Raw genomic sequence first — 17960 nt, forward strand, 5'->3', positions numbered from 1 at the left:
CTGCAAGGCTGAGAAACAGGATACAGAAAAATAGTGAAGTAGTCACTAGCATCTCTTCTCTTATTCCCTGTAGCAGCTATGAAAAGGCCAAGACATAGGAATAAACAGCTGAGCTTCTTGAATCAAATGTCTCCTCCAGCTGTAATAAAGAAAACTGTGATATTGGTATACAACAGTAATTTGTGCACAGAAGGGAATGCTTCTATGAATAAAAGAATCTCAAGCTCCTAATCTATTTAAAAGTTTTACATATTTTATGGATGAAAAGTCTTTTAAGGCAACTACTTATTCCTACAGGAGATTTCATTTTACTATGGCCACATATCTCCGGGCACATTCTGAATTTGCACAGCTTAGCACCATAAGTTGTGCAGAACTCCTGTGTATGCATCCCTGTATATCTATGCTGGCTATAGAGTGCCAGTCAGCTGCAGAGTTAATTCCCAAAGCCTTTTGACTCGGAATTCTAAAATACAGACTACATATTTCTTTATATAAAAAGAGACAAAGCACTGTGAGATAGCTGAGCAAAAGTTTACTTTAGTTTTGCCAATCTGTAATGCTACCCAAATTTGAGTATGGAGACACCTTCCTATGCTTATAGTCCTTTCTCCTTTTCTGAGATGTACAAATTCCTTCTTCCTACTTCATTAGCTAACAAGAAGCTTGAACTTCTGTTGTCAATATTTTTGTAACATACAGATTAAGTCTAAGAAGTGTAGCATCTTATATTGAAACATTTCTGACTCTTTGAAGTGGATCCTTCACACAGACATCAGTACCATTTATGCTTGATCAAAGAGTTACACAGATGTAAGCGAAATATTATTACCAACGTACAGGATTATCTGTCATAGTAGATACACACTGAGTACCGAATGTACAGGATTTCCATGTACTAATTCATCTATTATAAAAGTATTTTATTACACTAAATGTTATAACAGAATTAAACACGAACATTGTTCCTACAGTTTATTAAATTCCTAGGATCATCCTACATTGTTCCATGCTTTGTTGTTTCTCTATTTGAAAAATACATTTATGCCATGCATTCGAGTTCCAACAGAGCCCAAGGCTTGTAGTAGTCACCCTAGACAAATGTCAAAACATGAAGATTCAGACATAAAAACTAACTTACGGAAGAGAAAAGATGACATGATTTGGAACATTCCAGAGTGAGAAAACTGCAACTGTTGAGCAGATGTTTCTTTCAGCAGTTATATCACATAATGCTACTCAGGAAAAGCTTATTTTATAGTTCAGATGCTAGGAAGAAAATTTTGTGAAATGTATGGTGCTTTTAGTATCCAAAGACATTTAGTTTTGGTTTGACATATGTATATAGTACCTTTCAGTCAGAAGCAATTAAATATTTATATTTTTTCTGCTCCAGGCTGTTTCGTAACCTGTTCTATGGTCATAGTAAGTATTTAGTTAAAATATTTTAATATTTACAACATCTAAGGAAAAATGATGCATTTGTAAGTGCCAATATTTGAAAGTTTCATTATGTTGTTCCTTTAGCTGGTTTTGATCTACGCTGCTGATCTAGTTTAGGACTGTTCAAAAAAGAAAAATGTAATTAGAATTTCATCAGAGCTGCCCTGAGGACTACTGTATTATCATACTATGGGAAGCCTCTGTGAATATGTTAAAATTTGATTCTAGACAATTTCGTAATACACATGCTACCTAAGCAAACTGGCAGCAGCTAGAGGCAAAAAAATAGTTGTGAATTCTTGCTAGAAATTTGTCCAAATTGTCAAAAGTTCAGAGCTCTCTTGCTCTTAGAATTTCCAGTTTCAATTAAAATGGTGAAATGAATAAAACATTGTAGACAGAATTAACATTTTCTTTAAAGTAATGCCAAATACAATATAGCATGGTATTCACATGCCTTGACTCTTTAGCCCAGTTCTTTGTATGTTTTCATTCACTAGTTTTCTTTTTAAAAATCACCATTCTAATATAGGTAAAATTCTTATTTTATTTGATGCAAATTGTAAAATACACATGCATATATGAAGTAGACTCAAATTAATCTACCTCTGTTCTGTAAATAGAGAGTAGCAGAAAGAGTTTTAACCACATCTGACTCAAAATAGAGATATTTATCAATCCAAACACTGGGAAGGTATAAGCATGCTATTTATATACAGCTGATTAGATCTAGAGAATAGAAATTCCAATTATACGAAATATTACTTCCTCATATTTCCTGAAGAATATTATGCATTATTCAAGAAAAGGACTAAGAATATGTTTTTGAGGTAATTATTCCAAGACAAACTTTATAAGCATTAAACATTTCTTGTTTTGAAAGGCAATTAATCTCAGTCTTTTAAGTGTTTTCCTTTGTGTAAATAAAGGCTTCCAAAAGATAGTATGCATTTAGGCAATATTTTTGTATGCAGAATTACTGAAGCAATTGTGTTTAAAAACCAATAATGTTTTTGAGCTATATACTTCTATGATTTGGCTATATTTTAATTTCAAGTGCTAGTAAGACTACTTCTTAAAAAGCACTAGAATTGAAGTGCTGAGGATTTGTGGGGGTTTTTTTAAATAGCCTCTAAGAAGCTGAAAGGAAACATACCACATTTTCTAAAATTTATTTTCTTACTCTTAAGAATGACAGTGTGGAAACTCTAAGGATTTTACACGCTGAGCATCTACATTGGGCAAATGTGAATTTTTGTCACTGTTAGGATTTGTTGTAAAAGTAATTAACAAACATCATACATCTGAAAATAAAAAACCAAGCCTAACAGGTTCATAAAGTAGGAACCTTAGGAATTTAAATTACTTTTTAGTGGAAAAGAAGCTATATTCAAGCTTCAAACAAGTTAATTACAAAGGCATTGGTGGGTCTAATATATACAGAAGGTACTGTGAAAGGCCCAGTAGATATACATGACCTGGAATAGAGATTCACACTGTCATTAGAGATTTTTGTACCTCCCTCATATTTTTGAAAAGTGAGTAAGTGTTTGACTTCAGTGAAGTCCAGCTCACTACACAATGTGTTTTCTGATGATAAAAATCTCATGGACACTGACCTGTGAGGCTGCAATCTCTTGTGGATACCTAAGGGAGATCTAGATACCTGAGTTCTCTGCAAATAATGTTTAACCTGCAGCGGACTTGGTGATACAAAAACACCAAGGAGAGGAACTTTCTAAGGGACTCTCCTTATCTCCTTACTTTCACACTGTCTCACATTTCCAACAACACAGGAGTAAATTAAAGCTGTGACAGAAAGAGGTTCAGATCGCAAAAATGCTTGTCCTCATTACAGGGGCTTTTCCTTGGATAGATGCAATAAAACAAAGGTGCAAGTGAATCCACTCAATCCTCACCTCCCACTCAGCAGGCTGCAGTCTTACTTGCAGTGATTTAATGAAGAAGGTCAACACAATCACAGAATACAACAGAGAACGAAAGCCCAGCCATTCGTAAACTTGCAGCTTCATGTTTTTCAGAAGCTAGATAAATTGTTTTATTTTGTACTGAATGTAAATTTATTGCGCTGTCACAATGATTTTTGTCATTGGTTCTGCTATTTCTTCACAGAATCATAGAAGGGAAATTAAAGATCATCTAGTTCCAAACACTCACCATGGGCAGGGACACCTTCCACTAGACCAGGTTGCTCAAAGCCCCATCAAGCCTGGCCTTGAACACTGCCAGGGAGGGGGCAGCCACAGCTTCTCTGAGCAACGTGTGCCAGTGTCTCACCACCCTCATAATAACAAATTTATTCCCAGTATCTAATCTAAACCTCCCCTCTCTCAGTTTGAAACTGTTACCCCTCCTATCACCAGACTCCCTGACCAAGAGTCCCTCCCCACCTTTCCTGCAGGCCCCCTTTAAGCACTGGAAGGCTGCTGTAAGGTCTCCCCCAAGTCTTCTCTTCTCCAGGCTCAACAACCCCAACTCTCTCAGCCTGTCCTCACAGGGGAGGTGCTCCAGCCTCCTGATCTTCTTCGTGCCCCTCCTCTGGACCCACTCGAGCAGATCCATGCCTTTCTTACGCGGGCTGTGAGCACACATTACTGCCTCATATTAAGTTTTTCATCCACTAATACCCCAAGTCCGTCTCTACGGGACTGCTCTCGATCCACTCATTGCCCAGCCTGTATTTGTGCTTGGGATTGCCCTGACCCAGGTGCAAGACCTCATATTTGGCCTTGTTGAACTTCATGAGGTTTGCACAGGCCAACCTCTCGAGCCTGTCCAGGTCCCTCTGGATGGCCTCCCTTCCCTCCAGCGTGTTGACCACACCGCACAGCTTAGTGTCATCAGCAAACTTGCTGAGGGTGCACTCAACCCCACTGTCCATGTCGCCAACAAAGATGTTAAACAGGGTCGGTCCCAACACCAACCCCTGAGGAACGCCACTCATTGCTGGTCTCTACTCCAGTGTCAAGCCATTGACCATAACTCTTTGAATGCAACCATTCAGCCAATTCCTTAACTACTGACTGGTCCCTCTGTTCAATCCATGCCTCTCCAATTTAGAGACAAGGATGTCATGCAGGACAGTGTCCAATCCTTTGTACAAGTCCAGATAGATTACATCATTTGCTCTTCCCTTATCCACCAACACTATAACCCTGTCATAGGAGGCCACCAAATTTGCAGGCATGATTTGCCCTTAGCACAGCCATGTTGGCTGTCACCACCTCCTTATTTTCTGTGTGCACTAGCATAGTTTCCAGGAGAATCCGATCCATGATTTTTCTGGGCACAGAGGTGAGACTGACTGGCCTGTAGTTCCCCATGTCTTCCTTTTTTCCCCTTTTTGATAGTGGGCTAAATATCCATTGTAGCCCTGATACGTAATCAAAATTTCTTCTCCTTTTGATCTAATAGTCTCCAAAGTGGTAAAACAGAAACTACAGTACCAGACCTTAACTGTTTACTTCTGGCAGACAGCTGGCATCTAATGTTGACCTTCCAAACCTAGAGAAATATCTTTCTTCATAGCCCCATTCAGTTCTTAGCTGACACTTGTCCTTTTCCTGATTCTCCACTGTCTTCCAGGAGTCTTCACACACACTGCTGAAACTCAGTATGCAGTTATGCCTTATCAGCAAAAGCAGCAGCAGACAGAACACCTTACTGTGTAGTAGATTAAATAATTTTATTACAGTTTTCAGGTAAATATTCAAGTGAATAGCAAAAGTGGATTATAAGAGTAATATAGGAAAAAAATAAAAGGAAGCCTGGTAGTCCAGAACATCCTAACATTTAAGTAGACAGTATCATCTGGGCAGTAAGGAATGAATCTCATCTGAGAAGTGAATATCTATTTCTCGTTGTAAAATGTTGTAACTACAAGATAATAGCAACAGAATAAAGAAATTGCACAAGAACCCAAAAAGAACTTGTTGTATTTGAATACTCCTTTCACTAAACTTTTTCGTATAGGTACAAAAGTGCTCTATGTAGAGCACTATAAATATCAGCAAAGATAGCATCATATACTTCACTAAATTCCAGATACCAAATTATCTTAAATACAAAGAAATAAATGGATAATAAAGCGGTCTCATTTATCCTCAATGCAATTCAAGGAGAAATATCCTCAGTGTAGTTCTGTGGTACATTTTTATCTCTGTTCCTTACAAATTTAATTCTCTTTCCATATCCAATTAAAGCTTTTCAACCATATTTTCAAGGCTCTGCAAAATTCCGCTCTTAGCCACATCTTTTTTTAACCTGCATCCCACTGTCTACTTCCCTAGCAAACAACTTCAACATTTCTTTTTTAAATTTTCTCTTACATTTGATTTTTCGTTCGCTAATTTTTTTTGCTTTCAAAACACTTCTTTAAAAGAGATTTCTACTGCTAGAGCAGATTTCTACTGTAAAGAAAGCAGTAGAAAGTACTTTCCCTACTTTTTTTTGTGAACGTCTTTCTTCAAAACACTGCATCATTTGGTGAATAAAATGAAAATTTGTGAATCCCTGTATATGAAATACACTCCATGCATCTAGCATCTGCTGTTCTGCATACTTTTCTGCATTCTTCCTTGCAGCTAGTTTCCATATATTCTCTCTTGCTGAATCCTTTTTGGGCTAATTCCCTTTTTATTAAGTCTATCCTTACTCCCCTCTTAACACTCTTACTTTCTTTAATTTGATATTATTTAGCACAGTAAGTTGAAATAAAAACCTCATAAAAAAAAAGGATCTCTCATTCTACTTAATTAGTACATTAATCTCTAAATTAATGTTTTAAAGTAACTCATTAAAATATATTTTTTTGAAAAACATTCTATTCCTTTTTTCAACATTCTCCTGTTTTATTTATCATTGTCTTAATTCAGCTGCAATTCTAGCAAATAACGATCACATCTGTACTTGCGCGCAGGCAATGTCAAACCAGCTTCTTCATGAATATATGTTATGATGCAGTCTTAATTCATACAGACTTTATTTTTTTCCATGGTATCCTGACTTATTTGCCTCACTTTACATGCTGCCCCCTGAAAGAACTAACAACACAAGACGTCTTTTAGCCTAACCATTCAATTCATATTGGCCCACACAAATGCTAAATTGAAAACAATATAATTTATCATTTCACCGTTTTTTCCACAAGACTCACCATGATGATGTCTATGTGCTTTAATGCTTAAAGTAGCTACATTAACATCTAAAACAAATTATGCTTGTAATTTGGAAGACCAACTACCAATGCAAGCAAATTTCTTCAGATTCCTTTGGAGGGGCAGTGTGTTTACAGATAAGCCACTGGATAACCTGCAGATCATGAAGCAATAGCAAGGCTGTTTTTTCCAATCTTGTAATACATCAGCATTATGGCTATTCTTTCCTCCCAGATGCCCTCTCACCCTCAGAAGTATCCTAGTTCTTAGCTTTCTTTTTTATTGTTTGGTGGTTTAGTGGAAATACATAACTCACAGGGCATGTTTTATGTTTCAGGGTTTTTTTTGACAATATATCAATGAGTGTAATTGCTGATCTCCTATAGGTGGTTAAGAGGATACCAGTGATTTGGCTCAAATTCCTTTATCATAGTCTTGCGCTCCATGAATTTTCTGGCTTTTTGTATTATGTTGTATACACTTAGTCACTTCCTCTCTCTTATCAAAATTAATTCCTAAAACGACTTGCTTTAGAAATCTTTCTTACTTCTTGTCTTCCAACAACGTGGAAGTCAACATGTGCTGCGTCAAATATACTTCTCTGAGAGAGAAAACACTCTTTTCCATATTTTGGAACATAACATTTCCATTCATGGAACTTTATCACTAGGCAGTTAAAATATCATTTTACTGCTGTATGAATGTGACCTTCCAAATGAGAACAACAAATAGATTTAGCCTATCACTAGTTCAGTTCCTTCACAGTTTCTTATTAGGGTTATATGGAAAACACAAACAGAATTTGTCCTACTGAATAAGAGTAATTATGCATTTAGAAATTCAAATTCCTGCATAGTTACTTATAAAATTCTTCATGTTCAGGAATACAGCCCTGAAATATTGTGGATCTCAGCATCACTTTGTAAATCAGCTATGTGTCTATACAACGTATGGTGGTTTTCCTGCACAGCGACAGGAAATAAATAAGTTTAAAATACCTGTTCCAAAAGAAAACAAGTGTTCTGACTAACTTCTGTCTTGTTACTAGGGTGTAAAATTAGAACCATTTTGCTTTTATAAAAATAGATTTTTCTGAGCAGCCTTGATCGGTCTGAAACAATTTTGAGTGAGAAGAAACACCTTGGCTGATGTTGCTAAAAATCCATATGTATTAAACCGCACTGAGATGCAGTTCTTACTCAGCAAGGCCAGTTTCAGTTCTTCAATGAATCATAAAACACTGCTGTTCAAAATTTTCCTGTATCCAGTACCATTTATTTGCCCTTCGAAATTTTGTAGAGCTAACACAAACCAAGCCAAGACATCTTAATCTGAAAACTCTGAAACTCACAATGCTTGAAATAACATAGCACATGCATGGCAAAGAGCTTCATTTTGGTTTTACAGGCCCTTTTACATCTATCAAGTCTGCCAGCTACAGAATGCAGTACTTCCAGAATGTGAAAAGACCTTGCAATCTGATCCATTGAGCTACTCCTCGCTTGCAATTACATTGTAGGTTGTTTTTATAAGAATAATACTATAGCATTTTAAAATTTTTTAAATCAATTAGCAGATATTTCAGGCAGACACATTACTTTTCTTAATAACAATGGGACTGTTTCTTAACACAAACAGTCCAGACTGATTAGAATCTGTTGAACACAGTGAAAAATGCATTTTTTTTGTGGGGGATTTCTAACTTGAAAGGGGACATGTAAAAAAGAAAAATTTCCTAGCGAGTATTCCTCATCAGTTCATAAAGAAGTGTTATTATTATAAATGAGACAGAAAGGATCTATGTCTTATATTACATCAAAATAACTTGTTTAGAATTTTCCTGATAAAATTTCAATTCTAATATCTGTGCTACGATATCATCTTTGATTTGATGATCACATTAATTTTTCATTGAAAATTAACAAAAATGTAAATTTATGCACATGAAGCTGTACTGGTGTGGATAAATTATTTCTAGAACTATCACTAGAATCTGTAAGCATGTCTTAGTTTTACACTATACTATGGTTTATTACAAAAGGATGTATTTTTTTATCTTTTGACTTTTTTAATATACAAAATACACTGAGCCACAGAGACTAGGACAGAGAATCTAATCCCTGGGGTCCCATTCATTTGCTTCCTTTTCCTTATCCAATGAATTGTATTCAGTTATACATAGGGTGGAACACCTATCATACAGGGTAGTGTTAATTCCTGTACTATGAGACAGACATAATCTCATGGGAGGTATCCACTTTTTTTATTTTTTGGATACAAATTTCAGATTTGGATTCAAATACAAGTTTCAGAACTAAAAAAAAATTGTGTAGCAAATTTCAAAGGCTTCACTGTCTTCCTCAGTTGACCTGAAGAAATAGCAATGGTTCAAGGTTACATTTTCAGCCAATGTTCTCCAGTGATTCTATGTAACTTCTAGTTACTTGTCTTATAATTGTAATAACTAGCTATATCTTTAAAGCTTCAGATCAACTTATTCTTAAACTGTCAAAACTACAGGCCTTACGCAGTAATTTACAAAAACATAAAGTTGTATACAATCTCCATTACAACAGGGGAAGTTTTGGTTTTTCGTTTTTGCTTCATGTTCTTACTGGAAATGTGCAATGTGGGAGAGATGAAGGAGATCTAGTGGGTTACTTCATTTCCTCTAAGAACAACAATACTTACACAGTGCAGGTTCAAAGACAGAAGAAGACAAGGATAAAGAATTTTAGCACAAAAATGACAATACGTTGTAATAACCTGGAAATAGAAGAGCATTTGGGATAGACTAGTTGAATGTGCGCATGAGTGTGTTACTACAGTGACTGTCAGATACATCATCTGAGGCAATTTTAGGTGTATATACCCTCTGATTACTTTTCTATAATGAAAAGCATGCAAACACAGCTGAGACAGACAGGGAGAGCGCTGGTCTGTTGTCCTGGAAAACCTGCAAAGTTCACATCTTAAGGGCTTTGATTAGCTATGCTTTGTTGATGGCCTGTAATTAACAAGAAAATAATGAAAAAACCCCAATGCAGATAGATTGTTGTGATATGCTATGGTGTTGTGGAATCACAACTAAGATCCTGGAGAGCTGTGCTGGCTATGGTTTTGTCTTAAAGGAGCTTTCCCAAAATATCTTTACAAACCAAGGGTGTAGTGGTGTTGTTTCTATGGAAGTACTACGTCCATACCACCCAACCAAAAAAATTACAGAAAATTCTGTGAACAAGAAATGGGAGAAATAGAACTTCAGCCATCACAATCATATAATAATTAAAGTAATTCACAGGCTCTTGCAGTAAATTATATTGCCCAGGTTTCTCTTAGCTGTTAACTCAAAATACATTTTTAAGAAATAACTGTGTGTTCATGTTTCAGAGATACATTATGTTGTGCTAGCCAATCAGTTCTTTTGGACTTCTCATTTTTCCTGGATGTACATCAGACTGAAAAGTAACACCAGGAAGATTCAAATAATTTCTGGGTTTGCACTAGTTATTTTTTTGCACTTTTGTGAAGCTGAATAAGTAACTTCAGATTAGTTTATAATTGTTCTGGTTCCCTGCAAGTGTTGAACATTTTAACTAAGCATGATTTTGTGTAGGTGTTAGAAAGTAATTTTAATTTACATAATGATGACTCTCATTCTTAAGGCTTGCAGATTTCAACATTTTATAAAATGGCAAAGAAACAGAAATGAGTAAGCGTCCTGTAACAGAAATATAAGCAGCAGTTTGTAGTTACAAACTGTGTTCTCACAATTCACAAGCTCTTTTTACGGTATTCAGCACTATTGTTCTAGTTACACTAAGAAATGGAGGGGGAGCGTACTCGTGAGAGAAAAAAATATGTTAATTGTTTCTTTTTTAATGGACCAAGTGGTAACCTGTATATTATCATCAGGTAAATAAAGTCCTATTTGAAGTTCTTCATTAAAATGTCTCTGCATATTGCAGTTTAATAAAGACAGTAAACAATGCATCAAATCTCTCCTGTGTATCTCTTATAAATAAACAAACAGCCAGATGTAAACAAAAATTATGTAGCTGAGAAAATAATCCATCTAGGATTTCATTTCTAAAATGATGCCCTGTTCTTTGACTTCTGCTAGGTTCCCCATTTTCCGGCAGGAGTTGTCACCCTCAACAACGGGGTAATAATTTATTACAGAGTGATGCAACTGGTGGTTCACCCCCTTGTTAACACTTTCATTTCACCACTGCTTTAGCAGCCTTTAATCCAAAACCCTTCGTTGTTCTTTCTTCCACTTCTCACAAAGTAAAAAAGAAAATCATTTAACAATCTTTTGTATAGCTATAGCGCTCTCATTCTCAAATACCATTCAATTCCACAATTATTCTGACAATAGAGAGATGTCTTAAGTTAGATATAGGGCCATCTTCATCATTATTATCTTCATATAGTTTTCAATATTAAACTGACACACTTTATCAGCAATTAAGTTAAAATCTCTCTGGGTAAGAGATAAGTATATAAAAATAATTTGTCTCACCTATACTGGCATCTTTCTGCCTTATGCTGATAAGATTTTTTTTTGTGATATCCAATTTTATTGAACTCCTTTCTGAAAAGTGAGCTTCCTAATCCAGACCGGTCACATCAAATTGGCATTTAACGGAATCCTAACACGAAATCTTAATAGGGTGGGGAAGAGCTTTTAACGTGTGTTTGGACATGTTATTTCCCTGTTTCAAAGAGCTGCTTTAATGAAATTAAAATAGAGTGTATTTTGATGAGTGTCTACTTCAGGAATTTTTCAATGTTAGACAATTGCTATAAAATGGCTGTAGAACATACATATTTACTGGTTTTATAGGTGGTGAAACAAAGGGTATGGGTACACTGATAATGTATGCCAATGTACATTATGGATTAGCATGTCTGGAAAATGTTGTTTAACCACTAGGCGCAACTGAATTGTCCATCTGTTCAGTCATAGGTCAGCATAGCTACGAAACTTGCACATAACATAAAAAAACCTCATACCTGTGCTACCCTACAGAACCTGGATAGCATCATTCCCATTGAATATTAACTCTCCTGAAACCTTCGCAGAAATAAGAACCCAGGAGCAAGGAGCTAAGACCAGGCTTAGGGTTGTGAGAAGAGCTATGAATTAATAAAGACTAGGGAAGTTAATTATAAACACTCAACCCTTAGGGTTGGTTTATGTGATAAACTGAAGCAATTGAAAGTGATGGGTTACAAAGGTCTATTACAAAGACAGAGACAGAACAGGACAAATCAGTGTATTTCCTTAACTGGAAGGCACTCTGGCTGTGTACTCAACACGGTCAAGTTTGGTTGCTTAGAAATTTATGAATCTCAGTCAAATACATATAACTGATAATTTGTGAATGTTTGATGCTTTTCTTAGAAGATCATGGAAAACTAAACATGTTTGTATTTACTATTGAATATTTAAAGTAAACTAAAAAAGCTGTTTTATTAGAATAAACAATCTTCACACTTGTTTGGATGAATTTCGGGTCTTAAATTTTTTTTGCTAAAAAAAAATCGTCTTTAGACCCATATGTAAGAAAACAGATGAAAAACATATAGGTTAAAAATATGCATTTAAAACAATCGAAAATAATTTTTTTAATGGCCACCTCGTAACAGCTACATCTAAAACGTTAAGCTTTAATTGTTTGATTTCTGGAACTTTGCTGACTTCTGAACAACAAACAATATTGTTTTAGCTAGACAATATTTAGATTTTTCCCTCTTTCTTAAGAAATTATAATAATTTTCTCTTTCAAATTATGTCTTCTGCATTGGATGAAATTGAGTTCTTTTAACGTAAAAGACATGTTTGAAGATTTTTCACTTCCCAAGAATTTATACTTGTCCAAATAATTTAAATACTGAAAAACAGTAGTAGCTGTTTAAATCTGATCTGCCAGTAATTATCATCATTTATCTTTGGATATAAAAACTGCTTACTACACATCACACATACACTCTGATGAATCACTCTTGCAGAAGCAAAAAAATGAAAAACAGCTTGCCAGGCTGTTATCTTAGAGGTATATGCTTTCATTTATGCTATTACTGGTAGACTGCAGAAAACTGAAATAGTACCATTAAATTTGATTCTAACAGGCATCAAATTCATCTAGCAATAACAACATTATAATGTCATCGAAAACCATGAGAAGCAGCAGAGTTATAAACAATCTTACTACCTACGAGATAAAGCATTTCATTACCAGACTTCTTGCTTGAAAAAATGCAATGTCCCAAATCAATGTCTTGCAGTATGTGCAGAAGCCAGTGTTAATAAATATGAAATATTATTCCTATGAATAAAACAAGCACTACACATCATGAATCTGCAAGTGTTTCAAAATGCTAGCTCTACTTGCTTAATGCACGTTATTCTTGTCAATTCAGATGCCACCATGTTGGAGAGAAATAGCTCAGGTATGTTTAAGGCAGCCTACTCATATGTGACAAGTCAATAAAGAGCTAAGCCTGCTATTCTATAGCAAAAAAAAGGTACCGTGTACTTTGATACACAGCAGTTCTCACAAGTCTAAATAAAGTTGTATAATAATATTTACCGTTCTCCAAAGAGGCAAGAATATACGTTGAGAACTTCACATGTATTTATTTTACTAGATTGATCATTATCACTTTGTAATATGGGTATATAAAACAACAATTTTGCCAGACAAGAAGTTATCTTTGACACCACAATATGAGCAAATATAAAATTTAACTAAGTAATTACAAATATTAACTAACCGGTAAGTAAATGCAGTGCAAGCTCTTGTTAACAGCTTGACTTTCAATCCTCGCTTGTTTTAAAAACACTCCAAAAAAAAAAAAAAAATCTGTTTGAAGATCTGGATGGTAATTGCTGATATGAGAATACATTGATCAGTGTGCAGGGTGGGGGTATATTTGCATAAAAATCATTCTTATAGGAAGAATGTAATGCATCTTGATTTACATTTTACAGCTTTTCAGTTTTTCACAGTTCTTTGGCGTGAGAGCTTCTGTAACACAGTATTCCTGCAAAGCCTCTACTGGGCCAGATTCTAAGTGCAATAAATGAGACGCAAAAGCCAAGTTTGCCTGCCTCTCAAACCAGTTGCCTAATAGATTGTAATCATAGCAACTTCTGCAGACTCATCTTTTACCACCATACAACGCATTACACTCTTGACAAAGTTGGAGCATGGGTGAAATACCTTCCCCTCATTTACATCTATGTCAAACATACATTAGGATGTTTCATGTCATGTGTCATAGTTTTTAAATAACATTTTTTCTTAAAAAGTAGGATGACTTTGAACCCCAAAAGAAACGTAGGTTAAGTTTCAAAGGTGCAGTAATTGATGAAGGTAAAATGAAACAATGCATAATTTGTCGCAGTGAATATGACTGCTAACAGACATCTATTACCAGAAATACTGGCATACAGCAGTAACAAGCATTCTTGTATGTTGTACCGTTCTGTTTCAGAGAGATATAATATGAAAAGCTGGCGTATCTGCAAAGAAATTGATTTTCACTGTGTCCTCTGCTGATTAACAGTCAGTGGAAGCTATCTTTTCACAAAGCTTTATTGCTTCTTTCAAACAAGTCCTCCTTCTTCAATCCATTTTGCTGCAGATATTGGCCTGCTGGTGGGAATGCATCTTACAAATAGGGACAACCTGCAGATATATATTTCCCTGCAACACTTACACAGACATATTTTTACTAACTTTAGACTTTGTGGAGGCTATTCTCTTTTAAAGGAGAGACGGTATATGTGCAAGCCACACATCCGAGACATAGAAAAAGAAAGGTTCGGCTTCAAAGGTGCATATAACTGCAGACATACTGTTGTACGAATGTCCCATATTTGCAACAGGGTAGAAATACGGACTGAGAGAAGGATTTGTCTAAACCTCATCTGTTGTCACAGCAGAACTACATTTGTTGATGTACTTACCTTATTTGCAATGTCCCTAAAATAGTATGATATCCAGGCTATTTATTCTTACCATCAGTGACTTGAACGTCTTCTTGGATGTTGGCTGGCTTATTCATATTGACCATGGCAGAATTTCTTGTGGCAGGCATAGCAGTTGCACCAGGAACTACACCAGTCAGCAGCACTTCTACTCTTCTTTCTACTCTCTGCCTGGCTCGACAGCGTACCACAGCTACGGAAAAGCAAGAACTCATTATTTGTAAAGCATCAGTGTCTTGATTTTAACAAACCAATTAAACATAGAAGGTAAATGTGCTTAGAGAATGACAGAATTCTCAATAAGGAACAAGACAACTAAAAGCTTTTCCGCAACCCACAGTTTCTATCATTTTGTTTAGCTGAAGAAGTAGAAAATATTGCTAAGAAAACAAAACTCTGTTCCTACAGTTAGTTCACAACAGCATTTGCAAATTTATCCCTTTTTTGTAATCGTGAAATGTATCTTCATTTTAGTTCATTTGCAAATAGAAATTATGGCATGGTTTGACATATGTCAATGAGAAAGGAAGACTGAAAGGAAAACAAAGAAATTAAAGAATATTAAGTCACTATTTGATTTCTTCATTTAACAATACTGTTGTTTAAACTTCAGATTTTATAGAACTATGCCAGAATAAAAAGCATTCTGGCACAATTTTCTCTTTGAAGCATAACAAAGCTTTTTTCAATTTGGTAAGTGATTTTAATTTACTGCTTCTAAAATATGCCATTTACATTACAAGTTACTTGGGTTTTAGCTTATACACTAGATTTTATAAAGCTTACTTCAACAGCTAATGTTTACAGTTCTTTCAATAATTATTGGTACAGAAAGAAGAGAAAATTAGACGCAAGAAATGAAAGAAAAATATTTTCCCAAAGAAAACACCTAGAATTTTCTAGAGTTACAGAAATCAACATGAAAAAGAAAAGCTGATTACATACTTCTCAGTTTCAAGGTCTAAATATTATGTTCACCAGAATTATATCCAATGATTCTTTAAAAATTAACTCTGAACATGATATAAAAATTAAACGATAAATAATTTAGAACCGTATCTTGGTAAGTAATTGTGTAAAGTGTTTAATAAAAGAGCAATGAAACCCTTATTTCTGCACCATGTTTATTTAGCTTCAACTTTCAGTTCTGGAGCTTTATTCACTATCATTATTTTAGAAAATAGATAATTGTACATCAAGCTCAAGTTGTTTCCTTTCTCTAAAAAAAAAAAAAAAAAAAAAAAAAAGCAGCTTTTTTTCCCCCTTGGTCTTTTCCTGTTTAACAAGGTTTGGTTTATTTCTGTAGCTCTCTTCTAAGCATTTCCATGAGTGAGTTACTGAAATAGTTAGAACCACATCTTTTTTCTGAGATGCATGGTCGTATATTTAAGAATAAATTACATTGTCTATATTACACCAGTTTACCAAGTATTTCAGATTACTGTGTGCACGTTGTGTCTGCATCATTTTCTATTCCACAGCTCATCTTACTACCAGAAATTATTCTATATTTTCTTTTTCCTAAATGGCTAATATTTGTGGATCAAAACTAGATCCATGTGGGATTTGACTGGACAAGTCCCTGAGCAACCTGATCTAATTAGAGCTGGCTTTGAGAAGGGAGTTGGATTAGACAACCTCGGGTAGTCCCTTCCAACCTAAATTATCATATGCTGCTTTGACTCTACAAGAATTAAAAAAGATATTCTGGGTGATTTTCCATTTGTAATCACTTTTATAAGATAGTCAAGTTGCAATCTACTCAACATGTACTACATGGGTTGTGACCATTGATCATTTTAATTGATCTCATAAGATACTAAGCCAAGGGACTTCTAGAAGTTTAAGTATATTAAGATGCAAATGAGAATGACACAAAAGATAAACTGTCTAATACACTAGCAAAGCAGCTTTTGACATAACAGCTTGTAGCCTCCTGGCAATTTTAACAAATATCTGCATTAAAATAAATAACAACGCTATTTCAATCATTATTAAAAACAATGATTTAAAATTACATGCTTTGGAGTCATATCTTACAAAAGGAATTTTAAAAAAATCCATTTATAACTGAAAACCAGAATTAAGGCAGGAACAGAATCTGTTTCATACATACACTTATAAACAGCTACTTTAGTTTTCCAGGTAATTTCTCAATGAAAGATCTAGTACTTCCTTCAAAAAAAAGTTAAAAAAAATAGCCCAAAATAACATGGTGATAGCCAAAAAGAGCTAGGTATTAAAAATTAATGCAGTGCTCCTTGTATGCACTACAAACATTTACTGAACATAAATTAGTGGATAATACAGTTATAAATATTCTACAGTTTAGTTTTCCTGGTTTAAAGTAGCATTTAGGAATTTACAGTTACTTAAAATTTCACATTATTGAAGTTTCTAATCATATATAGAAGTAATGCCACACTTAAGCAATTTATGATTGCTAACAATTTAAATTCATAACTTCTATACCTAATGAAAACAACAGCCCAATAAAAGGGAGATTTATCTCAAAGTCTGTCAATTACACAACAGCTTTAAATAACAAACATTCACATCAATACACATAGTTTCAAGGCTAATGAGACTCATTAAAACCATCATTTTGGGCAACAGTTGATTGCATGATAACATTCTTCATTCCTTAAGGTATTGGAGAAAGTGGAAATTAAGATGATGAAAGCTCTAATTAATACCACATCATTGGCATTTGTCTGCAAGTAAAGGGTCCTTAAGCAAATTAAATTAATGACTGTAAAAAATATCTATTTCTATAGTTTTCCACAAGTTATTCCTGTACCTTAATCTATTTAGTGTAGAAATGTATTATATTCACTTACCAAAAGACAAGATGAAAAGACAAATCGGCATAAAATTGTTCCTGATTACACATTGAGCTGTAGTTTCATCAAGGTTATAGATTTAAAAGCTGTTCACAATTTCTGTTTCACAATTCCGGAATTATATCACACTTTTAAAAAAATAGGTGCATCAAATCTATAAATATTTACTATCCTGAAAATAGGTAACAATAAAAACCCTATATGCAAGTTTACTTCTCAGAAGCAAGTGGAAATCTTACTGCTATTCACACTACTCTATATTCTGTTTTTGATTAAGGAATGAAATTCAAGTCTGAGAGAAACAGTGGACATCTACTCCAATATTTTGTACCCGGTAAACTCTCCAGAAGGGTGTTCTGGGTACGCAAGCAGAAATCTACCTTTGTGTCAGTCTTTCATTCGATTTACTTTCAGTTCTGTAACTCAGCACTAACTGGGACACTGAAGGGCGCAAACCTTGAGATTTTCAACTGCTCCTGGCTCCTTTTATTCACA

At 34.8% G+C, this 17960-nt stretch overlaps 1 protein-coding gene across 1 annotated transcript in view; it reads right to left on the reverse strand.

Moving 5' to 3' along the window:
* The window catches only part of CFAP47 (cilia and flagella associated protein 47), a 345415-nt gene that overhangs the window by 22163 nt on the left and 305292 nt on the right, over window positions 1-17960 (reverse strand). The window contains exon 60 of the mRNA XM_086482089.1: window positions 14654-14815. Within this exon, the coding sequence (XP_086338215.1) occupies window positions 14654-14815 (162 nt within the window). The remainder of the gene's footprint in view (window positions 1-14653; window positions 14816-17960) is intronic.

This window comes from Leptosomus discolor, chromosome 1, assembly GCF_034619465.1.
Source record: "Leptosomus discolor isolate bLepDis1 chromosome 1, bLepDis1.hap2, whole genome shotgun sequence".
NCBI lineage: Eukaryota > Metazoa > Chordata > Aves > Leptosomiformes > Leptosomidae > Leptosomus > Leptosomus discolor.